Here is a 27301-nt window from a genome sequence, read left to right as displayed (position 1 = left end):
CCCATATTATAGAAAACCTTGTTAGTCTTCCTAATGAAAGAGTCAGTTTGATGTAGAACAAGGGAATCTGCTTGAATTTAAAGATAATGTCAAACTATTGTCCAGTGCAGGGAAATACATGTATTTCTACATGAAGAAGGAATTCTTTAAAATCTGTTAGGAAACAATCTAAAAGGAAACGATTCCTCTTAGAGGATTACTTTTTTTCAATGTTGGTTTTCGTAATCTAGGATTGCCTGTAAAGAATAAAACGATGGATTTTAAATACTATTTGTGGAATGTGTTTAAAGGATTGATTCTAGAACCTTTGTATATTTGATGGTATTTCTAACTTTCATTTCTTTACCGTTTGCAGTAAGAAATGTTCATGTTCTGCTATGCAATCAATTTTATGCACGTTTCTTTAATTTTTTTTAGATTTTCTTGGATGTATAGTTTAAACAACAAAAAGTCTCTTTAAAACTGTAGCAGTAGTTTGCAGACCTAGCAGAGAGGAAAGTTTTGGGGTTAAACTTTGTATTTTCTTTCTTATAGAGGCTTCTAAAAAGGTATTTTTTAATGTTCTTTTTAACAAATACTGTGTATAACCTTTAAGACGTCAAAGTTTGGATCAAAACAAGACCCAGCTTATTTTCTGCTTTCTGTAAATTAAGCAAACATGGTATAATAAAAACAAAATGAAGGAAAATAAATCCTTAAGTAGTTTGTGTATGGATCATTGTCAAAAATTCCAAGGAAATGTTTGACAATGATCCATACATAAACTCCTTAAGTATCACCCCGTGTACTGACATATTAAAAATTATAATGATGCTTAGGAACTATGTATCATTTAGAAAATATTTGAAAAGACATAATACACAAAAGCAAGATTTCATTGTCACCAATAGAAAGCAAGCAAGATTTCCTTGTCCCTCTGAGGGCTCTGATGAGTGCATTTGGCTGCAGGAGTAATACAAGTAATTAAGTAATACAAGTGGGCCTGGGTGTTGTTCTGTCTCTAGATCTGAGCAACAGAGAAAATACAAGGGAACAGTCACACTAGTGGTTCCAGTTGAAAATAGTCGGGTCTCCTGCCCCCATTAGCATCTGGTCACAAGTCCTGACTGTTTGGTTTGGAGACTGTGTGCTGTATGGATTGGAACAGAGGTACAGTGCCCCGTTTTTGGTACCAGCGACATTTGGAAGGTATAAGAGCATGGCCTGCTCTTCCCTCAAGACCAGCCCAAACTTAGCAGCCCAGCAGGGCTTCTGGGGCAGACCAGGTGTGGAACTTTTGTCCATCATCACTTAAGTCCTCTGTCATTTTGTCCGCGTCCCGTGGTCATACTAGATCTTGGATATGCCCACCCCTCTGGAGACACCACTAGACAAAGAGAAATGAGGATGTCTCCTCAGTGACTTCCCAAGTCCAAGTCAAAATGTCTGCTTCAGCTGCTTTGACATGCAGCAACATAGAAGGAGCAGTATCCTAATATAGTAACAATTTGTTGTAAATTATCAAAATGTGTGAGCCTCACCCACACCTCCTTACCTCAAAACCTGCCCCTGCCTTTTCCTCTTCTTTGACCATCTCATCTTCACTGTGTCGGAGACTCACCTCTGTACACTGATGCAGAATGCACACAGTTCTGTGCAGTGCTACGCTACCTTAAGCTCGTCTAGAACACTCAAAGGACGAAGAGACCCCATTCTAACTTCACACATCAGACTACTGTCTCATTTTGAGGGGAGGAGAGAAGGGAGGGTTAGGAGTACCTTATCAGGGCCTGGGTGTGGCTTCTAAATGCTGCAAGCACAAGGTACTTATGGGGTAGGTGTCTGGAGTAAGGCCTCTTGGCCCTGAGGGACAAGGGCAGTGGTAAATTTCAGTGACCACAATACTGTTCTGATATTTTCCCCCACCTGATGGCATTTTATATATAAAATGGAGGCTTCATTTATTTTGACCCCCTCTTCCTGTTGAAGGAGCCATCATCTTTTTCTTAGAGGCCCCAAACAAGCAGGGTGATGGATGGCAGAGGCCTCTTGTCTGGCACAAGACTCGGGTTCCTGGTTCGCCCTCCAGACTGGGATAGGCTGGCCTCACAGGTGGGACTCAGAAACAAGCCACTGCTTTCCTGAGCGCCTGTGTTCATGGAAAACAGATCTTCGTGATCATTTGTTTCTGTGCCTTTGTTTTGGAAATGAGGAACTTGAGGCCCAGAGAAGTCAAGGAGCATGGCTGGGCGTCTTGCGTCTCTGGTTTCCCAGTTCAGAGTTTGTGTCTCCCCTTCATGAGCTCCCCGTCCCTTTAGTTTTTGCATTTAACACAGTCTTGCCTTCATGACTGCTGCCTCCTTTTTTTCTGTAAACAAGAATATGAAGTGTATTTGCTTTGCTCTTCAGCCCTGTCTGCCCCCCTAAGTGTCCAAAATAGCCGGCTGGAATTCATGGGAATGTTATGTCTTCAGATGTTTGTAATCCAAAAGAATCCCTTATGGTTTTTTATAATAAAACAACTTAGATGTCGGTATTTTGTGTTGGAAAGGCGAGCGAAGTTCACAATGCAGCAATTACAATGCAGTGCATTATGTATAATTTGCAGCCTGCCCCAGGAGCAATGGTGAACCATGAAACACTATCCTGGCCCTGTAGCGTAATTAGCAGGATCAAACGCTGCACAGGGAGAAGCATAATAGTTGTCATCCGAGGTAAATAAAAGTAAGGAAAAGTTCTGATACACCCCAAATTATATAAAGAGCAGCCCTTATATCAGGCTGCAAATATGTCAAGAGTCTTCATTGCTAATTGAAGAAATCTTTTGAGGTTTCGCACCTCGTAAATTCACACTGGGAATTGCCCTATTGTTCTAAGGTTGTAAGTCTTGTCTTTGAAGTTTAACAGTTGTACTTTCATATTGAGTTCCTCCAATAGTACCACTGTAAACATGAAGAGTTTGCCTTTTAACATAAATTTGAACAATGTGGTTTTAAAAGAGTTCGCCACATCAAAAAGAGGCTGTTTGGGCATGTTTTATACATTCTTTTCTCTGTAGTATTTAAAGCTGTAAATGAGTCATAGAAGTATGTTCCATTTAGATCAGTCATGTTGGTGTAGTGTCCTCACTGGAGCTTTTACTGCCCTGATTTTTTCTACTCTGAGATAATTATCGGAAAACAGGTCTAGGCCTTTTGCCAAGTCAGTTGCCCTTAATCTACTGTCTTCAGATCCATAGAAACAATTCTAGAACACTGTTACACTTGGTCTAAACAGCAACATATTTGGTGCTTTTTCATGATCATCTTTTTTAAATTCAAATGTACAATTTGCAATTTCTTCTTTCTGCATATACCAATTACAACCCCCTTCCTATAGCCTCCTAGCCCCCTCATTAAAAAAAAATTCTCTGAGCTTTTGCCAAGCTACTAGTTGGAGTGAGGAAAGGTTGGATGGTAAAGGGAAAGATGTGTGTGCTGGTGTCCAAAGCAATCTGGTGGAGTACGAAGAGCACTGGGCTTGCATCTGACCCCTGGACATATGGGCCATACCGTTTTCTGGCACGAGACCTTAGGAAACTGCCTACCTACCTTGAGCCTCAGTCTTTCCATCTGTTTAATGAAGACAATACTTAGCAGTCTACATCTCCTTCCGTTCCTGCATTTGTTCATTTATTTATTCATCCCCGGGGATAGAATGTGGACACAAGCCCTCACTATCCTTGCCCCCATGGAGCTCACAACCCAGTGAGAATGCACACTGTCAGAATGATCAGATTCACAAATAATCACGAACCGTGGCATCATGCACTTTGAAGAGAGGGGACCCTGTGAGAGCTTAGGGCAAAGGACCCTCATTGGGGGTGATCAGGGAACACAGTCACTTTCCTGGAGAAGTTGTGTTTGAGCCAAGAACCACAGGACCTGGAGAGGTGGGGGGATAGTGGGACCCAAGGAGGCTAGAGAGGCAGCTGGTGGCCATGCCCTGCACTTACTGGGCAGAGTAAGGTTGATTTATTTTTGCTATATAAAAGAAAACTTTGGAGGGTTTTAGGCAGAGGGTAAAGTGGATGAGATGTTTGTTTTTGAAAAGTTCTCCCAGCTACAGTGTGGAGAATGGCTGGTAGGAAGACAGGAGCCAGTGTGGGGAAATGGTTTAGGGGTTGTGTTAGAGTTCTTCAGAGGGACAGAACCAATAGGATATATACGTGTATAAAATGGAGTTCATTATGGAGAATCACCTAAGTGATTACAAGCAAAGTCCTATGATAGGCAATCTGCAAGTTGGGGAAAGAGAGAATCCATTAGTGTGGCTCAGTCCCAGTCCAAAAGCTTTAAAACCAAGGAAACCTGCAGCGCAGCCCTCCGTCTGAGGCCCGAGGTCCAAGAGCCCCCCCGGGAGGCCACTGCTGCAGGTCCCAGTGTCCAAAGGCTGAAGAAGCTGCAGTCTCATTGTTGTAGGACTTTCTCCTCAGTTCAGCTAAAAACTGGGTTCTTGTCACACAACCAAGAAAGATTAGGCTCGTGGACACATAGAAGAGTGAGAAAAGCTGAATTTATTGGGTGAAAAAGGAAAAAACTCAGCAAAGAGAGAGGGATTCATATTAACAGGCCTCCATCTCACCAGTTGAATCCAGGTCACCACCTAGGAACAGGAGGGGTGGGCTTCTTCCCCCGGCAAATGGCTCGAACTTCCTGAGACCCCACCCCATCCTCCCATTGCAGAGGTCATTTGGAGATTCTCTGGGGAGCCCTTTTTACTTGGCTGGCTCATCATATCCAAAGGCAGGAGGAGAGGAAGCAAGCATCCTGCACAGGAACAGAGAGGGAGAGCGAGAGCAAGAGGACTCAGCAGGCTGCATACCCTTCTACCATCTGCCCTGTTCTAGCTGCACTGGCATCCACTGAATGATGCCCACCCACATTGGGGCATGTCTTCCTCTCCCAGTCTCCTGACTTGAATGTCAGTCAGTCTCCTCTGGCAACACCCTTCCAGACACACCCATGAACACCCGCCTCATCAGCCATCTAGGCATCCCTCAGGCCAGTCTAGCTGACACCTAATATTAGGTGAACTATCACAGGGTTTCAGGCACTGGTGTAGGCTCGTAATACAGGTGACTCAGACAAAGTTGGTGACAGGGGCAGATGGAGAAGAATGGACAAATTTGGTAATGTTCAGGTTAAAATGACAGGTTCTGATGATGCATTGAATTTGGAGGCAGGGCTAGTGGAAGAAGAAGGTGTCAAGGATGACTCTAGAGTCTGGGCTTGTGTGGCTAACCAGAGGGATAGCGGGGGCATTTCTGAGAAGGGGCAGCCCAGAAAGGGGGTTATTAGTGTAACAGTCAGCACCACTTACCTTTCATTGCTTTGACCCAGGTGCTAACAGCCTTTAATTCATTTGGTTCTCAAAACACATCCATAAGATTTTACAGATTAGAAAATTGAGGATCAGTGAGCAAAGTAACTCATCCTAGGGCACAAAATAAGAGGCAAAGCCAGTACTCAAACTCAACTGTTTCTGGTTCAGAACCCTCACCCTACTGCTGATCCCCACCAGAGCCAGGTAGCAGAAGGGCAGCTTTGTCAGACACCAGTGTCCACTCCAGATTCGGTAAGCAAGGCTTTAAGCAGAATGAAATGCCTAGAAGAGAAAACAGAATATTTGGGGTGTGGTTCGGTGCCTCTTAGCTCTTAGGAAAACCATTTACCTTCTCTGGACTTCAATTTCCCATCTCTGACATGAGCAGGTCAGATCTACCATCCTGAAGACATCCATTGTGTTCTGGAAATGCATGATTTTTATGATGTCATCCTGATGCATCTCATACAGTCTCCTGTCCACACTTGATTAAATCTTTAGAGCTTCCATCTTAAAACTATATAGTCCTTTCTTTGCTAGCTTTTTATCTGACCAAAGCATTCAGAGAGCAACATATTCTTCCCTTATCTAAATCTTCATTTATCCAAGATGAGCCTAATTCTAGGTTCCTAACTTGGGATTGAAGTTTTAAAAATTTAGTTCTTGGGTTTTCTTTTTCTGTTCATAAAATAAGTTTTATTTTACTAGAAATTATTAGTAGACATGTAGGAATAACTCATTTTTGTTGTTTTTAAATATCTCTCTGTAGCAGAGACCATTTTTAAATAATTTCCAAGTTTAATTCTAGTTCAGTTTGAGACTGAGGCAGGCTATTTCAAGGGAGTAAAACCAGTCTGAGACACCCCTTGGTCTGCTTGAGGCTGAATGGGCTTGTTTGTAAGAGATGTTAGATTTCAGTCACAGGATCGCCTCCTGTCTCTGTAGGTTAACACAGAATATAAGAACACACCCATGCAAGCACGCAGACACATGCAGGCACACACATACATGCACTCATGCACAAGCACGCATGCACACACACACACACACACAGACACACACAGAGTCTCTAATGGGGCACAAGATTAGGATTTGGGAGAGGGATAATGAGTTACTCAGACCTAAAAGAACACACAAAATGTGGTTAATTAGACTCAGGGTTAAATGCCATCAAATACAGAAACAAGCATGGTTTTAAAATGACCATCATGCTTCTCGGACAGTTTGTCACATCACAGAAACTGGCTTCCTAGCCATCACAGTTCTAGGCTAACTCTGACCCACATAAGAATTTCTCAGCTCCGAGGTGCAGAGAGCAAGTCTCCTGCTTGTTTGTGCATTTCTCCAGATGGTTTCTCACTGCCACGTATCTCAAGGAGCTTATCCACCCTGAACGGATAAAGGTTGCATCGCCCTCATGATCCAAGTTATCTAGACCTCTGTGGAGAAGCCCACCCTGGTTTCCTAAACCACAGGCTGCTACCTCTCAAAATTCGTAGCTATCATACTTTTTTGATAAGTATGTCATTCCTCTTTCACATATTTTCAGCTTCCCTCCACCCTCTTTTATTTTCCTCCCTGGCAAGCACACATCTGGCCACAGGCCTCTCATGTGGTAGGGGTGGGCTGGGAGGTTCCCAGTGATGCCCTCGCCCTGCTCTGATTATTTGGGTACCTTTTATACTAGCCATGACTCACTCTAATTGCAGGTTTTTCTCAGAGTGGTTTATCTTCCTCTAGTTCCACCTGCAAGAGATGGATGCCAGGTGGCTTTCAGCTTTAATAAGGGCTTTGGACCACTGTGTTCTCCTAGGCCGCTAAGAATCCCAGGGACAATTTCCTAGGTCAGGGATTGTTTTTGTAATTATGCATTGATGTTGGTATCTCTGGACATGTAGTTATGTACTAATCAGGCTTATGGTATTTGAAAAGTAAAGATAATTTGAACTTTTAAAACATTTAAGACATCACTCAGCATAAATCGATGTAATACATTTCGTATCTCAGCCTATTTCTAGCTACTGAATGTTCTTTAATGTGTCCAGAACCCCAGAGCCCAGGCAAACCATGTGAATTTCATAGAGAAAACAGATAGACTAAATTGTGTTGCGAAGTCTATAGGTTTGTAGCCCCCACTCTCCTCTTCTTCACTATTTGTGTCTCAGGATTTGAGAGCTGTTTAGTGGCTGAGGCCAGAATTTGACATTTGTCCTAATGGTGTGTTAGGACATTCATTCCTCAAGCATTTATGATGCACCCACCATGTACCAGGCACCATGGATCCAGAGGTGAATTCCTTTGTTCCTAGGACTGAGTGAGTGACATTGGGCAGTTTCTTCTACACTAATATAATTTCAACCAACAATTTTATTTGTTGCATTTTTCAGGATAGCTGTGTTGCATTGGTATCTTTTAAAATCAACGTCACCCAAAGTCGAGCATAGCACAACCTAGGAAACTACCAGAGTCTTTGACCCATAGTAAATGTCACCAAAAACCTACTTATACAAAACCAAATGCCATGCTAGTGCAAATTGTCAAAGCCAGACATAACCACAGAACACAGTGTGGCATTTCTGTGACCAAACTTTCTCAAAGTGGGGCATGTGGGCCAACGGCATTCAGCTCACTTGAGGTGTATGTTAAAAATGCACATTTCTGGGTCCCCCAACAGACATTGATCTGAAATCTCCCATTAGAACCCTAGAATCTGCCTCTCACCAAGCTCCCTGATGTGGGTTTGAGAACCACTGTTCTAGATTCAGCATCTAGTCTTTAGCCCTTTGAAGCATGCTGTGTTTTCTGCGGGAATGCGGCATGGAAGCACTGGGTAGATGTGGGACCTGGGGCCACGTAGGTGGTTTGCTTTATTTGCTGCTAGTCAGTCAGGCCACCTAGCCTAGGGGCCAGCCACCTCAATCCACATCTTTTCCCGGGCCCAACAGCCTTGCTTTACTAGACACATGGTTATCTGTAGCACTTGTCCAGGGTGACCCAAACTTGACCACTCGGAGATGGTTCTTCTCAGCAGAAGTTGCCAACTCTTTGTCCCTTTTCCAAGTTCTCTTCCCACTGGCTCGTCTTTTTTTTCTTATTCCTTGAATGCTTGGGATGATATTTACTTGTACTTTTTTTTTTATGTGCAAAGGTTAAAGAGTGTTTTGAGAAGATTGAGGTTTCTGAGGGAAATGTTGGCTAATTTCAAATGGCCTTTGATTTCAAAAGCCGATGAAAACATTACCTTGATCCTTTGTTTGAAGGGCTGGAAATTGGGCCATCTCTCTGGTTTGAAACTCAAGTGGAAGGGAGTGAGAAAAAACAAAACAGGTCTAAGTGTTATCAAAAAATGCTTCTTTATACCTTTGTCCAAACAGGAGATTTGAGAGCTGGGGCCAAAAAGCAGTGGTGTGGGGGATTTTGTTATCTGTGATGGAGGAACTACCCCTGCTTGTGTAGGAGGGTAAGCCCTGTAGCTGGCATTATGTCCCTTGGAGGGAGAGAGCTGCTGCCCCAGACAATCATGAAGCCACCACTTGGGACAGGGTCCCAAGAAAGATGTGTTCTCTTCTCCACCAGAAAGCACATCTGTTCACCCCTGAGATCACTGGGGGCCTGCTCAGCAGCTGTGCCAGCCCGCACCTGCTGACTACCAGTTGCCAAGCTGCCAGCTTCAACGATGCTGCCTTAGCCAGTCTGGGCCACCTTAACAAGACTCTATCATAGACTGAGTGGTTTAAACAAGAAAAATTTATTTCTCACGGTTCTGGAGGCTGGAAGTCCCAGATACTAGTATGATCAGGTTCCAGTGGGGTCCCTCTTCCTGGATTATAGACAGCCACCTTCTCACTGTGACTTCACATGGCAGAGAGTGCAGGCTCTGGCCCCTTCATTCCACGATAAGAGTACCAATCCCATCATGGGGACTCCACCCTCATGACCTCATATAAACCTAATTACCTCCCAAAGGCCCCACCCCCACATACCATCACACTGAGGGCTAGGACTTCAACATACGGATTTTGAGGGAACACAGACATTGAGTCCATGACAGCTGCCTCGTGACCTCCCTGAGCCTAGGAGGACCACGGAGCACAGCAACAGCGAACTCCCTGGGGTCAAAGGCTAAGGAATTAGAAATATTCTCCTGAAAGAAACCATTGTTGCTGGAGACTTTTGCAGATTCCTAGAACTCGTGGAATACTCTCTTTATAAGTCCTGGTCTTGTACATTTACTCAGTGCTAGGCAGAGTCAAACCAAGTTCTTAGTGTCTTTAGACAACAATGTGCACTCTGAACCAGGCATCAGGCACAGTCAGAATGAGAGCTAGATGGGCCTTTTATCTCACTTCCTCCCTTCTGATGCTCTCTGGGGGTTGGTGGGGGGATGAGGTGGAGGGGCAGAAGCAAAGAGGAGGAGTGGGGGTAAGTACAAGCAGGGGATTTGAGTGAAAATGTGAGCCAGTAACCAGAACCACCTGGTTAGACCTAGCGTAAATCATTTTGAGTATTACCGTATCCAGGATTGATTGTCTTATTACCATAGAATGTGTCTATTTATCTCCTCTGATTTGGAGTTAGCATATTAAGGAGGCTCTGGATCATTCCTGCAGAGCACTCACTAACACAAGGCAGTGTGCACAATAGCAGGAGGAAATTCAGAATTAGAACTGGTGAAACTATCTGCATTCATGTCCATATCTGTATCTATATCTCTTCCAGTGCCTTGTCAGTCTCCTCTACTCTGGAAGAATTCTGATATGACATAGAAACTGCTAGATGCTGGCAAATAATCCCTGGGTTTTAGGCCATCTAGACAATAAACAACTCCATAATATTCAGTGCAGCAGCCTCTGTAGCGCCCATCTGTTTCAAAATAACCCTAATTCTGCTTACGATGCGGAATGCTTTGTTGACTGGAATTTGTCCTAGTTTTCTTCAGCAGATTTAATGTCATAGGCCTCTGGTTCCACCTGCTGGCAGATGTAAGTACCGGAATGAAACTCGAGGAGGATGTTTTCAGTTACAAGAAAAATCTGAGCTGTAGCTCAGTGGTTCTCAAAGTCTGATGTACTTTGGAGTCACCTGGGAGTTCATTAAAACTACAGCAGCCTGGGCTGTATGGCAAGCCACCCAATCAGTAACTATTTCTTAAACAGCTCTCCTGGTGATTCACACACCCCACCAACATTAGAGGACTCCACTTCCCCTGCAATGAGGGGTACAGAACCCGGCAAGTTTAGGGATGATTCCAAACCACCATATCCGACTCATGCCCGAGCAGGGGATGATACAATGACAAAGCCACCTTGAGATGCCCATCCCCACCGTTTGTCCAGGTAACTCTTAGTGCCAAAGGCCAAAGCTTTATTCCCTTGGAAATCATTTTAAAAAAGAAAAAAATTAAAAGTGGAGAAACTTGGTGAAAGCACTACTCATCTAAGTGCTCAAGGTTGACACCAAAAGTGATGTCACGTTGATATGTGATGAAAAGGGCATTTCACCTCTGTGGTGTTCTTCACCAAAACCCAAAACCCCAATCTATCTAACCATGAGGACAAATAGACAAACCAGATGGAATGACACTCTGCAGGATATCTGGCCACTACTACTCAAGATTGTCAAAGTCATGGTGGTCAAGAAAAGGACTCGGAAAGAGCCACGGACCAAAAGAAACTAAGGAGACTTGGTAATAAAATGTACTGTGGTCTCCAGGATCGGACCCTGAACAGAAAACCGAAATTAGTAGAAAAACTGGTCTAATCCAAATGTCTGGAGTTTAGTTCAAAGGAATGCATCAATGTTGGTTTCTTAGTATCTTTACAACTTTTGTGTAGATCTAAAATTATTCCAAAATATAAAGTTTATTTAAAAATTTTACAAGAAAAACCCCATCAAAAAGTGGGTAAAGGATATGAACAGACACTTCTCAAAAGAAGACATTTATGCGGCCAACAAGCATATGAAAAAAATGTTTATCATCAATGATCATTAGAGAAATCAAAACCACAATGAGATACCATCTCACGCCAGTTAGAATGACGATCATTAAAAAGTCAGGAAACAACAGATGCTGGAGAGGATGGAGAGAAATGGGAACACTTTTACACTGTTGGTGGGAGTGTAAATTAGTTCAACCATTGTGGAAGACAGTGTGGTGATTCTTCAAGGATCTAGAACTGGAAATACCATTTGACCCAGCAATCCCATTACTGGGTACATACCCAAAGGATTATAAATCATTCTACTATAAAGACACATGCACACATATGTTTATTGCAGCACTATTCACAATAGCAAAGACTTGGGACCAACCCAAATGCCCATCGATGATAGACTGGATTTAAAGAATGTGGCACATTACACCATGGAATACTATGCAACCATAAAAAAGAATGAGTTCATGTCCTCTGCAGGGACATGGATGAATCTGGGAACCATCATTCTCAGCAAACTAACACAGGAACAGAAAAGCAAATACTACATGTTCTCACTCAAAAGTGGGAGTCGAACAATGAGAACACATGGACACAGGGAGGGGAACATCACACACTGGGGCCTGTTGGGGAGTAGGGGGCAAAGGGACGGATAGCATTAGGAGAAATACCTAATGCATGTGGGGCTTAAAACCTAGATGATGGGCCGATGGGTGCAGCAGACCACCATGGCACATGTATACCTATGTAACAAACCTGCACATTCTGCACATGTATCCCAGAACTTAAAGTATAGTAAAAAAATTTAAACATTAGGGTGGGAGGGTGGCACTGAAGAGAGACCAAATGTGTTAGAGGCCATTGCCAAGGAGCATTATCTGCATTTTTAACAGGTTCTTCAATTTCTGTGCACACTTCAGATTAAGGACCACTGCAGCAAATGGCAATGATTGCTGTTTGATGGAAACTTCTATGCATGGGGCCAGGGCTGCTAAAAACTGGGAAGGGGAGAATCCAGCTGCAGCCGTTCTCTTAGGATGAAAGTCATAGCAGGTGGGAAGCGGCAGGACCAGGACCCAGTGTGTTTAGGAGGCAATATTTTATTCTATTTTGAGCTCAATGTTTTATCTTTTAAGCACTCTTGCACTCACTCCTCTTTTCTTTTTAAAATAATGAAATTAAAACTTACCCAAAGACAATCTCGAGATCAAGAAGCAAGAGGTTGGGAGTGAGACTCATACCAGGGCCCTGAGGAGGCCACTTCCCCTGTCCTTCCCCGCACTATGCCCCACCTGAACATTATCAGGAAAACCAGACCATAAAGAGACAGTGGCAAGTCTCCTGCGCCCAAGATAAAGGTCAGAACAGACAAAGGACCTAGATGCCTGGGAAACTTGGAGCAGGCTGCAATTTGGACCTCGGGAATCCTTTGAGGCCTTAGGATCCCTGTAGTGGAGTTGAGCCAAGACTCCAGCCATGCGAGGTGGAGAGCAGCTGCCCACACTGTGCCAGGCTGGCCTTCTCTGTGGACTGGTGTGGAATCTGCATCAGAAACATCAGAAGAGGCTGGGGGCTGCCGTTGCCTCTCCAAGCAGACACATTGGCCCTGGAGCTTCTGAGAGGAATGTGGAATATTAATATTCCAAAGAGTTTTCATACTTTTTCTATCATTTTACAGACCTCATATACATAGATATAGATATATTAAGAGATATAGGGCACAACTTCCCTCCCCCACTAACAAATGACTTCCTTACTTTACTTTCACTCATCTTTTTTCTATTGTAAAATACATTCTCACATCTGTGCCTCAAGACAGGGCACATGTGTGGTTTCTCTCTGTCATCCCAGCCAGGCACTGAGGACCCTGGTGTGTATTAGGCAGTGAGAACACAGAAGTGAGAGACACAGCCCCTGTCCTCAGGGAGGCTCACCTCCAGTTTTCCAAGAGTTTTCATATATTTGTTCAGGGATTATCCCTAGATGATTCTGAATTGAACAAAAAGGAGTAGAGACCCAAAGTACATGAACAGGGAAGGATACTCTTGGAGATAGTCAACTTCTTTTCAATCCCCAGAGTCAGCTGGTATGATTGAGTAAACTGAGAAACTTCCAGATTGCTCACCAATAGAATTCTATTTTAAATTAAGGAAAAGTTGAGACAGCCTAAAGCATCATTAAATATATTCGGTTGGTGCAAAAGTAATTGCGGGTTTTGCCATTACTTCAAATGCAAAAACTGCAATTACTTTTGCACCAACTAAATACATAAAGGTCTTTGAAAATCATTCCCACTCTCAATACAATCTTTCTTGATAAAGTGCTACAGTGGTGGCAGAATTTTGAAAGAATTTAAGACAGACTGATTTTAAGAAAATACAAAAGTCCTTTTCCATGAAAATCTGTATTCATTTTTTTAATGCTTCAAGTTCTGATGATTCCTAATGAGAGTGGGACACACTATTCCTGAGCTGCTTCTTCCTTCCTGGGGCTCCTCAGGGAAAATGGGATCGAACGAGCATAGAGAATTATTCCTGTAAGAAGTTATAAACTGTTCTCTATTTTTAAAAATACTCGAGAGTTAACTACCAAGGCTGACTTTTGCAGCTGGACCTATCTGTTGCCAAACCTTACTCCTTGTCAAAGGCGATCCTAAGTCTAGATGCATTCAGTTATCCAAAATAAAGCCTTACTATTTGTAGTGAGCCTAATTTAAGGCAGAAGATGCATTGCTTCTGCTGTCTTTTAAAACAGACCCTGTCTCCAAGTCATAATTAAAGCAATAATATATTCTTGAGGGTTTACACATGCTGGTGTCGGGGCTCAGGAAGACACTGGAGCACTTCATGTCTGAAGGAGACTCGAAGGGGATTTGAGTTCTTGACTCAGCCACTGACCAGCCATTTAGCTTTGCCAAGTTACTTTAAATCTTTAAGCCTCAATTCCTCACCTATAAAAATAGACAAGGACATTCTACTTGGAGGGATAAGTAGGATAAAAATCACATATAACAATAGGGATGACTCTCACAAGCATAATGTAAAATGAAGCCACTCACAAAGCGTACATACTGTGTGGACCCACTTATGGACAAAAATAGGGAAAAAAATCTATAGAAATCAGGATCGTGGGTACTGTTGGGTGTCGGGGTATAGGAACTGGAAGGGGGCATGTGGGGGCTTTTGAGTACAGGAAATATTCTGATATTTTTAGAAATATACATGTATTTTGACCTGGCTATTGGCTTCACACATCCAGTTTGTGAAAATGAATCAAGTTATACACTTCAAGGTGTTGGGGGAGGGGGCAGTAAATAGAGTGAGCATGTAGAAATTGTCCCACAAATATTCTTTGTCTCCCTTTGACTTTTCTTGCTGTTTTTTTTGGGAGCGGGGGCGGTGGTGAGGGAATTCTAGAAGTCAGACCATATCTTGTCTATATTACAGGAAACACTGACCTGATAGACTGGACCTGATGCTATAGGTTACTTAAATTGCTAACTGGATTGTAGCCTGTTGATTTTAAGTCACTTGTGTTCATTAAGGGTCTCCAAAATTAACTAACTGGAGGGGAGAGAAAAGTTCAACAGGTAAAGTGGTAAACTAGGTCCTGAATTGATCTCCATTTCAGATTAGCAGAGTGCTAATCACGGTAAATCGCAGAGACCTCCATCACAAAGCTTGTTGTTTTGGGATTCCAGATATTATTTCAGAATTAGGGAATCTCTGCTGTTGCAGACCTGATTGAAGAGATAGAAATGTGAATGTTTTCTCTCTAAAGTCACATCTAAATATTACCTTTCTCGTAAACCATAATGAAATTTCCATTTGTATGAAAGTTATACCACTTTAAGTTAATTTCATACTGTGTATAAAGAGAGAGAATATTATAATTAGTGACTTAAAGAGTAAAGTGTGGTTACTGCCTTTAGCATCTCCCCTTTTCAAAGAATGTCTTGCTGAGTGGTTAGACCTGGGGTTCCTTCCAGGCCTTTTTGGTCCTTGACAGTACATAACTTAACCATCCTTTCAGGAGGCATTTTGGAAGCTTTGCAGTTCATGGAATGCTAATAAAGTAACGTTCTTGTAAGAGAGAACATGGGTCCCATGCTGCTGCCCTCATCTGACAATAGAAATCCTGGAGAACACTAGTGATTTATTTAGAGGTTTCCTGGTTTAGAGAGAAAAAAAAAAGGTGATTGCCTCTTTAGCTCCCTAATTTAAGGGATAGATATTATGCTATCCCGTGACTTCACTTTAGTATAATTTCACTGTATAGTATCGTGCGTTCATCAGATCATGGGTAAGATCTATGAATACCAGAAAATTAAACATCTCTATTTACACATGTGGGTAGGGAAATGGCCATCAACTCATGGTGCTCCTTTTAGTAATTCTTATCTGGATAAAATTGCTTCTCTTCTCTTAGATGTAAAATGCAGAGGCTACTGCATTTTACATAAGGTTAGAGGACTGAACATTTTTTCACCAGGAACCACAAATCAATAAATTTTATGATGTTACTACCAGTGCTATAATTGAGGTAAATCATCTTAAACAGGCTGTGTTCCTCAGGTTCTCTGAAGCATGCCCACTGTTTCTCTGAGTAAAATTGAGGGCTGACCTCCATTTACAAGAACACGGAGGCAAGGCTCATAAATACTCATATTCTGTACCAAGTTCTTCAGAGCAGGACTGTTTCACCCAGACCTGTGAATGTCCAATGCATGATTTAACTAAGCAGAGAAAAGATCTTGGCTGGGCACTCCAGCTCTGTCAGCCACCCAAAGGCTCCTTCATGTGACAAAAGCCTGCTGCTTAATGAAGGTCATTAGTTACCTTTTTTATATCTATTTCTTAGAAGACAGATACTTAGTTACTAGCAACTCAACACTTTGTGCAAAGCACTGCCAAAGGGTTTGCAAACAGAATTGAGCTCTGTATTTTAAGAAGTCACTGTTTTTGAAATTTTGTATATCTCTTATAGAGTTAGTTAATGATAGGAATAAGTAGACCTTTAGCACGTGATTCTTTTTTTTTTTTTTTTTTTTGAGACGAGGTCTTGCTATGTTGCCCAGGCTGGAGTGCAGTGGCTATTCACAGACGTGATCCCACTACTGATCAGCACGGGAGTTTTGACCTGCTCCGTTTCCGACCTGGGCCAGTTCACCCCTCCTTAGGCAACCTGGTGGTCCCCTGCTCCCGGGAGGTCACCATATTGATGCCGAACTTAGTGTGGACACCCGATCTGCATAGGCACTGCAGCCCAGAACTCCCAGGCTCAAGTGATCCTCCCACCTCAGCCTCCCAAGTAGCTGAGACTACAGGCACACGTCACCACGCCTGGCTGGCACGTGATTCTTGATGATGATCGAGAGAACAATCATACCATCCAGTGCTCAGCCGGCATTTACTGTCACGTGGCACTCAGCTAATCATTTTATATGCATTATCTCTTCTAATCCTTCAACAACCCAACAAAGGAGCTACTCTTAATATTCCCATTTTATAGATAAGGAAACTAAGACCAAGAGCAGGAGGGTAACCTACTTGCTCAAGGATGTGTAGCTAAAAAGTGGAGGAGTTGGGATTTAATCACAGGTTGTCAAACTTCAGAGTCATGGAAAGGACCCTGGAAGTCCCCTTTTTCGTAGCCTCCTCTCACAGATGAGTCAACTGGAGACTGCTGAAATGAAGCATCTTGTGTAGGGTGTCTCCACGAACCCCAGGCAGAGGTGGGAAGCCATCTCCTAATTCCCTACTAACACTTTTTCCTTTACACTCATGGGGACACCTCCTTCTACCACCCCAATGAGGCTTGTCCAGATTCTTTCCTCTGTGCTTAACAAATGTTAAGTACATACCATAATCACAAAGATAAGACCCTTTGAGAAAGCCTGCAGAGGATGCTGGAGATTAAGAAGAAAGGTAATAGATTGTATGACACAAGTGGCAAGTATAGAAACAGATAAATGAATGCAAAGGTGGGGAAGTGGAAGACGGAGCATACCTAAGACTGAGTGGACAGCCAGGAAGTCTTGTCCCGATTGTGGCACCAACTCAAAACACACACACAGTAGTCTGTGTGGGTTAGTGGCTAACTGACATCAAGTTTGTGACTCTCTTTGAAATAAGTTTTAATGCTTAAAAACATTCCCCCCAAATCAAGTCATATTCAGAACCGTGTAGTTTTCAGAGCTAGAAACAACCCAGCTGTTCTTCAGAGAGTAAGATGGCTTTTATATCAAAAACACTGAGTTTGAAGGAATTAAAATACCCTTAAGAACAGGCATGGAGGCTGGGTATGGTAGCTTATGCCTGTAATCCCACCACTTTGGGAGGCCAAGGCAGTCAGATCACGAGGTCAGAAGTTCAAGACCACTCTGACCAACGTGGTGAAACCCCATCTCTACTAAAAATACAAAAATTAGCCAGGCATGGTGGCATGCACCTGTAATCCCAGCTACTTAGGAGGCTGATGCAGGAGAATTACTTGAACCCAGGAGGCGGAGGTTGCAGTGAGCAGATATCGCACCACTGTACTCCAGCCTGGGCAACAGAGTGAGACTCAGTCTCAAAAAAAAAAAAAGGCATGATTACAAATCAGGCATTATTGTGGTTTTGGTTGTTTATTGTTATATCCAAGGCCTTCTTGGTTCTTCTAGAAAGCCGAATTATGCTAGTAGCCAGTGGAATTTAAGGAAACCCACATTGGAAACTTTTGAGTCACATCTTTGATATCATCAGAGTCCCACAGAATTGAGGACTTAGACTGGACCTTCTTATTTTTCTATTTTCAAATAGCAGTGAGCTTCCTACATTTCCATATCCATGAAGAAAAGGGACACTGGGTTTGGTCAGGAAGGTGGGGGATCATGAGATGTGCAACCCTGAACACATTCGGTGTGAGAACTGATGGCCATGTGGGGAAGTGGGAAGAAACTCAGAAGGTTCGCTTTTCTTCATGCTAGCTTAGTGCTCTCAGATGTGTCCCTAACACTCTTTGAGCCTCTGTTTCCTCATCTGTAAAACTGAGATGATTCTGTTGGGAAGGGATCATCTAAGTGGAGAAGGGCACCTTGAAAGGGCTTTATAAAGAAGAGTGTGATGATTGTTCTTCTCCTAACATCAGTTTTCTACTTCAGCATGTGGCATTTCTTCGGTTGGCTCAGCCCTGGTTCTCCTCGAATGCCCTGCAAATGGGTCCAAGGCCATGTGTGCTGGCTGCTTATTTGAGAGCTGGACCTTGGGCACCTTCCCAGTCTCCCTCTCCTAATTCCTCCATGCAGTTGCCTTCATGGAAATTATTAATCCTTGGGTTTTTTCTTTTGAAGAAACGCTAAAGAAAACACCAGAGGACACTGTGTTTTCCTCTGGGAATCTAAGCAGTCTTTCAGCCTCTGTGGGTTTCTGCCCTGTGGCCCTGAGTCAGGGTGCCACGTCGAGCTTGCTTCTGACTCTGCCCTTAGCTAGTTCTAAGAGAGTTCCCGGTCCATCTGGAATGAGGTGTCAAGTCCTGGCCTGCACTCACAAGTGCAATTAAGACCAGTCTTTTTAAAAACAACTGTTAAAGGCAAAGTAGGATTTGGATCTCATCATATAAAACAATTTTAAGCAATCAACTGATGGTGATTTGATTCATGAATTTGTCATTTCAAAGCATTTACCATTTTGAACAAAGAGAAATTCCTTTACAAATACATATGGCTAAAAAGGTATCCAGGTTTTTAACTTTTTATCTTACAGTATTCATAAAATCTTTATGGTAAAAGTTTTATAAGCCTATAACATGCTTGAGTATCATCTTTAATAAAAGTTAACAAATTGGCCTATTTTTCACTGTATCAAAATGCCTCGAAGCAGGGATTTATCCAGCAGAAGTAAGTGTCGGGGCTAGGCCTGCCTTGTTTATTTTGGGGTGTTGTCAGGAAGGGTACAAGGGGTTGGGGAGGTATAATTCTCCCATGCTTCCAACGGGAAAGGAGAATCAGTTATGGGAAACCACTGGCATCTTCATCAGTAGAGAAGCAAAAATATAAAAAAGGGGTTGGCTTTGACTACTTTTTGAATTTCTCGTTGGCAACATAAACTTACAGTTGTAGATGGAAAAGACGGACTCTGTTTCCCATTGCTTTCTCTAACATCTTTTCACTATAGTTTTTGCATCGTCATGTCAGCATATGCATAAATGGACACATCTCTGAAAAGGTGCCACTCTTGGGCAGTGAGCAAGAGGGATTGACTGTTTGTTCACTTGCTTTCCCTCTTAGCTTAACTGTGCTTTGCTCACCCTCCCTTCCCAGCCAGGCCAGTGCTGCCAGAACATTTGGCCCCAGGTGGGTCACGTCAGAACCTCACTGGGCAGCATTGGAAATCATAGCAGGTGCTGTTGAGTCAAGGCCATACATTTATTGAACAGCTCCTGTGTGTTCAGAACTGTCCCAGACACTGTGGAGAGGGAGATGTGTCAGAGAGGTCCCCTGCTATTTTACAGCTTATGATCCTGGCAGGAGAGAGAGGAGTGGTGCACAAATATGTACACGTCTGGCAGGATATGGTGATGGTTGAATGAAGACAACCAAATGGGAAGTGCTGAAAGCCAAAGAGTTTGAATTGGGAGAGTTCTTCCATTGGTTCCATCAGGGCTGGCCTAGCATTACAAGAATGAGTAAGACCTCTGGTTGATGTAGGTGATGGGAGAGAGCCTTTCAAGGCAAATTAACATGTTAGCAGAGCTATAGTAGTGAAAAGGTACAGCCTTTTTGGTCCCCATGTTTAGAAGTGAACCTCTACTTACCCGTTTCTATCAATGATGCATCTTCCTGGTTACCTCATGGGGAATATTGAAGCTCTTTCATTAGCTTTAGGTTGCTGGTTCCTTGAGATCAAGGACTATATATTTTTCTCCCTTTATTACTACTCATGATGCCTGGGAGAATGTTTTTTTATGTAGCGATTGAAATTCTTGTATCATTACAAACTGTGTTTTTGGTAAATTTGCATCACCAAGAAACCCTTTTCAGTAACTATTTCCTCAGTCCTTCCTATGATCTTGAAATATGATGCCTGCATTTTTGTTTGCCTGCCCAGGTATTGATCAGTATGATAACTCTGCTCCCGCTCTGTGGCCCAGTGTGCCCTGTCGGTGCTTGTGTCTTTCAGTCACGTATGATTCTGATCGGCCACCTTGGTGCAGGAGGTAGCACATTAAAGGAAAGAAAAGGAGACCCAAAGGCTGATCAGGAGAAGCCAACCAGCCTCGTTGGTGGGGAAGTTAGTAGAGATGGCAATAAGTTATATATGGGCATAAAAAAACAAGACAATTAAGCCCTTGAGACACTGGGTAAGCCTGAATGATGCAAATTATGGATCCCGGTAGAGGAAGAATACAAGTGGGAGGATAATCAAGAAGCCTCAAAATGAGTCAAATCAGGTTCATGGCTGAACCACTCTAAAAATATTTACTTGATGTTGAAATTTAGTACTGACAACTGAAGTTGAAATATGTTTTATTTCTGTTTTGTGTTAAAATAAAGATGACACCCAAGCTATCATTATGTTCCCTTGGAATCCTAGAGTACACATGCCTTGTAATGTCAGAATGATTGATTTTTCCTTTTAATTTCTCACTACAGGAAATACCAGAAATAGCCCACCACCCTATGGGTTTCGTCTCTCAGCAGAAGAAGAAATGAGGAGACAGTGGCTTCGCAGATTCGATGGCCAGTGAGGTGGCATCTTGGGAAGACATGGTTTTTCATGTAATTCTTGTTCATTTGGTTCATTCCGCAAGCCCCTAATTCATTTTAAACAAAAGCAGAGTGTACCAGTATTGCCCTGGATCGCTCACATCTGCCTGGGATGGTCCTTCCATGACCCCTCTGGTTCAGCTCACATCTTGGTGGGCGTGGGCTCACATAGGTCACTTCCTCCACGAAGGGACCAGTTTCCACACTCCCCTCTCTCACTGCTGACTCAGCAATGCCTCTGCCTCGCTCTGCTTTTGAAAACTGTGACCTTCACCAGGAGGTTTTACTTTCACCAGGCAGGAAGATGAGTCCCTCATCCTGCCTGGAGTGCCCTGTGTTTGACTTGGCAGTGGGTGCAGAGCCATCTCCCCATCCTCCTAGCGCGTCGCCACTGCGGCTGTCCAGGAACAGGATGTGGCTGCCTTGGCCGCGTGTCGTCCTACTCTCCCCTACCCCGGCGCCTCAGCTCCTCGGCTCCTCCGGCCCCTGCATCTGACTGCTGTTTGCAGGGCCTTTGCTTTGCTCTGGTATTGCTCTGCCTCTATAGAAAGTCTTATGGAAGAAGTATAAGAAAGACCTAAGGTGGGAAGACCCCTACACACACCATTAGTATCATGTGACACCAGCAGTGTAGGTTCCCAGCCACCCCCCAGTGGCAGCTTGTGTGCCTAGGAGACAGGACTTGTCATTTATGAATCAGCAAAGTAGCAGCCACATACAGAGTAGAGTGAAGGCATTTGGTGGACCAGTCACTAGAGATCTATCTTGCAGAAAGTATGTTTTTCCTCATCAAAGTGCCTCTTAATTGGCCACTGTACCAGCCACTTGTCCTAGCCAAATGTCCAAAACACGCCCTTGGGCCCCACAGTGTTACAATCCACAGACTGTCTGTTTGAGTCATTCGAGTTTTTTCCTGGTGCTTGTGTTCCATGAATAAAAGGGCAAAGTCAAAAGATCACTGATGTCTTACTGTCACAGAGATATTTTAAAAGAGAGAAGCAGGGGCTGGGCATGGGGGCTCATGCCTGTAATTCCAGCACTTTGGGAGGCAGAGGCGGGTGGATTAGCCGAGGTCAGGATTCGAGACCAGCTTGGCCAACATAGTGAAACCCTATCTCTACTAAAAATTCAAAAATTAGCCGAACATGGTTGCACATGCCTGTAATCTCAGCTACTCAGGAGGCTGAGGCAGGAGAATTGCTTGAACCCAGGAAACTTGCAGTGAGCTGAGATTGTGCCACTGCACTCCAGCCTGACTGCCAGAGCAAGACTCTGTCTCAAAAAAAAAAAGAGAGAGAGAGAAAGAAGCAGTAAAAGATCTTCCTTTTTTAATCTACAGTTTATATAGTTTTCTGACTATGCACATAACAGATATGCCTTCCATATGCATAAAGCAAACATCTGGAAAGAAATATACCCAAGTGTTAGTAGGGACTATCTTTGGGAGGGGAATACATGGGATTTTGCTTTCTTCTTTTTTATAATTTTATATTCCTGTCTTTGAAAAATGTGTATGTGTGTGTGTGTTACTTTTACAATCAGGAAGATGTATTTATATAATAATAAGAAATATGCAGTCAGAAAAACAGACTTCAAAATAAATACTATGTATCCATTGAGAAAATTCACAATATAAACAGAAATACATATAAATAGACACACAACTTTAAAGTCACCTGTATCCCTACCCTTAGAGGGACCTAGGATTAACATTTTGGCGGTATTGTCTTCTCAATTTTTCTCTTTATATATTCAGCAAATTTAGGGCATACTGACTACACAGTTTTGTATCCAGATCCAATCTGAATTTCCCCGGAAGAGGCCTCGGCACTTGCATATAAATGAGCTAAGAAAACCACTGGAGCCTGAGGAGCTCTTTGGCCTCCTGGCTGGCCCAGTAATACCTGAGCCCCTTTAGTTAATTTATAACTGATGTAAAACTACATCTTTGTAATATAAATTGTACCTGTGAGTCTGGAAGCTTTAAATGTGTTTAAATTAAAATATTCAAGCGAAATGTTATTCCTCTCTCCCAAATTCTGGAAGTTTGACTCCTGTTACCTTAATTAGAAGTAACTTCTTTGTTGCATGCCACTTTGATAGCATATGTTAATTCTGCTGTAGCACTTCCATCTTATCTGATTATTATGGTGTGCTTCTACATGAGAACATGGATTCTGAATGACTCTGTGATGAGGCCTGAGTCTCAGATACGTTTCCACCCTCTCCCCATCTCCCCTTTCCAACCCGAAAGGCTCACAGTTGGCGCTTATTAAATGTCAGTGTTTCACCAAAGTATTTTTTCCAATAGTTGTATTAAGAGTCCAATCACTATATATGGAAGTATTTTATGTTTTGTTTTTTTTTTAATATCACGTGAGTCCTCTAGTAGTACTTCCTTGCTCTGTTTGACTTGTGAGATACAAAGACACAGGATTAGATTTTGGGTGGTAAACTTGTGATATGCTTGTCTTCTTTATTTCTGGAGTGGAACGTCTTAGTGATGTGAGAAAGGCCATTTTAGTCATAAATGTACACCACTTATTTTAGCACAACAATGAAGATGTTCTGGAAATTGTTATAATTATTTTCAGTTAGTAGACCTGCCTGCAACAAGTCCTTATTGTTTGGAATGTCCATTTTATGTTTTTTCCTCTGCAATAAGGAATCCCTAAAGTTATGCCAACAAATGGGAATTGGATTGAGAAAGACAAAAGCAAGTGAGCAGGTTTATTAGACTAATGATCTCTAATAGGGAATAAGTACTTAGAGCTGATTTTTGAATTTGGTTTATTTAATAGTAGTTTCCTGATTGTCTGTTAAGCCCTTGGTTCCCACAGTTTGGTGTGATCAGTCAACCTAAGAGACCTCTTTATGCAGAATCTTTACTTAGTTCTGAAGAGGAGGGAGTAGTTAAAATTGCTTCCTCTTAATGACTCTGAATGTATTGCCTGTGATTCCAAAGTTGTACATAATTGTTCAAACCTCCTCCATCCTTTTAAATTGCCTGCTGCAGTAAATAACTAGTTTGAGGAAAACTAGAGCCAGTCTACATATTTGGCACATGTTCTGCTGCCTGGGGAGTAAGTAAGCTAAAGGGATGAGAAAGACCACCTCCCCCTGCCCTGAAAATTGGACTGCAAGGCAGGGCAGGAATGGGGTAGCTGGCAACCTGGCCTCCTTGTTCCCAGTCTTAGTTTTTCTTGAGAGACTTAGTATTCAGTAAAGAATAGTATTCAATTCTTCATTAAAAAAAAAAAAAAAACCCTGTTATTTCTTCCTTTCCTTTTCCATGAATCATTGCAGTCATTCCCTAAGTTTCATCTCCTTCTTTTTTTTTATTCATGGCTGCTAGTATTTCATTTTAGAATCACAAACTCTGAGCTTAGAGTCTCAATATCTCACTTATTTGCTCTGTTCGATACTTATAATACCTCCTCCCTCAATTCTACATAACTCTGCCAACTTTGTTTTCCAGAATTCACTTTCATGGTGCCACTCATCATCGCAAATACCTTTTATTGGCTTTCTGCTGCCAAAAGATAAAGGTCAAAGTCATTAGCCTCAAAAGTGGACTCTAACCAGCCTTTGGACCTCAGCCCCATTTATCCATCACAGAGGCTGGTAACTAGTCTCACTGCTCAGGCTGTGAGTGTTCCTGATCTTGTGATATTCTGTGCTGTGCTTTTACACAGAACAGCCCTTTCCTCTCTCTTGGCCCATATCCAGATCCTCCTCATCCAGCCCCCAACTGAATCCTTAGCAGACACAACCACATCTACACAGTTTCCACATACCACTTGGAATTGCAGGTTATGCTGCAATGAGAGAATGTTTTTGTCTTTAGAGTGTAAGCTTCATGAGGGCAGGGACCATGACTGTTTCTCTCTCTCTCCTCACAGTGCCTTGAGCAGTGCTTTGTCTGGAATGTCAGAACCAATAAATACTTGTGGATTGAAACAAAAAGAGAAGCTTTTTTATACTGTCATCAGTGGTGCATGTAAACACAAATGCCTGCTGCTTACTGATATCACTCAGGTCTTTTTTTCCCTTGAATCATGTAAAAGGAAAGCATTTGCTAATAGAGATAGAGACTTTGGGGCCTTTGTCAATCTGAAGACATGTCCCACTGCATTGAATGCTGTGACCTCGTACACAAAGCTCAAGATTCCCACACAACCAAGAAGTGTCACCGAGGAGTCCTTGTGAGTAGTACCGAATCTGGCTATGTTCTTTTTACAGGTCTGCATTGGATGTGTCTGTGCTAACATTTTTTTTCTTCTGTGGTATTTAGGGGCAGAGAGAGAATGATCTTGACATCTTGATCAGATGATAGAGATGAATTGGCAGATTTGGATATGTAATTTATACTGTAGAAAAACTAAAATGTTCCTAATATAATAGAAATCATTAAATTTGGTTATAATACATACTGCTGCTTGGGAAAGAGAGAGTGTCATAAAATCAGTGGTATCATGTGCCTTAAAGAGACTCTTGGAATCTGGGACACACACACGCGAAACCCTAGGAACAACACTTCTGCTATGTGGCTCTCTGGATGCGAAACTGGGTCCCTTCTCTAAGTATTTTGAAAAACACTGTTCAGCCACCTCCAGTGACAGTTTCTGCCAGGAAGTTGTGAAATTACTGTTTCTTTCTCTCACTCTATTGCCTCCTTAGATAACTTGTGTAGTGCCTGGATGGAAAGTCTAAAAGCAAAAATCAAACAAAAGTGTGTAACTTAAGAGATTCATGATACTTATTTGAGATTCTTGCAAGTTATTGTCTGCCTCTGCCCTTGAGATACTGTCTCTTTGCAAGATCCTCTCCCTCAACAATTTTAATCTATCTTGCATATCCCTAGTAGCAGATAATTATTAATGCAATTGAACAAGGTCTTCAGAGTTTCGTTATAGAGGAGCAACCAAGGCCAGACTCTGCTCTTCAGGGTATGCACTCAGGGCCCACAGCCCCTGGGAGCGTCTACAAATTCAGACTCCTGCTCCCCAAACCGAATGATCAGAATCTATATTGTAATAGGTCCCCAGTGGTTTATAGGCACCATAGTACTTCTGCAATTTCAGTGCACACAAGTGCATTTCACACCATTTATTGTATGTAAAGCAGATTGACTGCTTGGGGACCCGAAGAGCATTTTAGCCCTATTATACCATTTTCCCTACTTTTACCAAACAGATAAAAATGATTATAGGTTGAGAATTTCATCTTTGGCTGATAAAATTATAACCACTAAGTACATAATCACTGAGGATGCAGGATACCCCCTAGAAATAATGTGTGAAGGAATGGCCTTGCTGGCGAATGGGAGAATAAAAATGACTAAGTTGGCTGGTGCTGCAGTGACTGAGCCATCAAGTAAGGGCCTTCAGATCCTCCCTTCTCCAGCTCAGAGCAGTTGCCCTAAATGACTTACCTTGGGTTTCTAGGGGCTCCAGAGGTGATATGGTTTGGCTGTGTCCCCACCCAAATCTCATCTCGAATTCCCACGTGTCATGGAAGAGACCCGGTGGGAGGTCATGGAATCACGGGGTAGGTCTTTCCCATGCTGTTCTTGTGATAGTAAGTCTCATAAGATCTGGTGGTTTTGAAAAGGTGAGTTTCCCAGCAAAGCTTTCTTCTCTTGTCAGCCGCCATGGGAGACGGCGTTTCACCTTCCACTGTGATTGTGAGGCCTCCCCAGGCATGTGGAATTGCAAGTCCAATAAACCTCTTTCTTTTGTAAATTGCCCAGTTTCAGGTATGTCTTCATCAGCAGCATGAAAATGGACTAATACAAGAGGCATGGCTGGTTTTCAGTTGACCCTGAGATATAGACCTCTGGGCTCCCCAAAAATAGCTCTGTCCTCATTGGTTCCTCACCCCCTCCCTCCAGAACAGCTTGAGATAGTCTCCAAGCTGAGCTGGATGGGCTGCCGTAGAACCTGTAAAACAAGGGGCTTTGCAGTGACAGCAGTAATCCAGGACACCTCTATGTGAGACCCTCTATTTTCTAACCAATTCACAAATGGGGAAAGCCCCTGGGAGGTAATACAGTAAAGGATAAAAGCATTATCTTTAGCAATAGATGGATAAGGGTTTGGGTTCTACTACATGGTGACTCTATGACCTTAAAGAAGTTACTTCTCTCTAAAGCTCAGTTTCCTTGTCTGCTAAACAGGACAGCTGTAGAGTTGAGAGGAAACATATATAGCAGAGCCAGTACTGCTCCTGTCACATAGTAGATGGTCAGGGAATATTAATTGAGTATCCTTATTTC

At 42.7% G+C, this 27301-nt stretch overlaps 1 protein-coding gene across 1 annotated transcript in view; it reads left to right on the top strand.

Annotated features, from left to right (window-relative positions):
- RHBDD1 (rhomboid domain containing 1) overlaps positions 1-23113 on the top strand; it is a 159576-nt gene extending 136463 nt beyond the window's left edge. Inside the window, exon 7 of the mRNA XM_064372926.1 lies at positions 20911-23113. Within this exon, the coding sequence (XP_064228996.1) occupies positions 20911-21005 (95 nt within the window). The 3' untranslated portion in view covers positions 21006-23113. The remainder of the gene's footprint in view (positions 1-20910) is intronic.
- Positions 23114-27301: the final 4188 nt, after the last annotated feature.

The sequence above is a fragment of the Aotus nancymaae genome, unplaced genomic scaffold (genome assembly GCF_030222135.1).
Source record: "Aotus nancymaae isolate 86718 unplaced genomic scaffold, 86718_ANA_hifiasm-v0.15.2.pri h1tg000008l, whole genome shotgun sequence".
In the NCBI taxonomy this organism is placed as follows: domain Eukaryota; kingdom Metazoa; phylum Chordata; class Mammalia; order Primates; family Aotidae; genus Aotus; species Aotus nancymaae.
The sequence above is the reverse complement of the archived record's forward strand: the minus strand, read 5'-3'. Positions and strand labels throughout refer to the sequence as shown.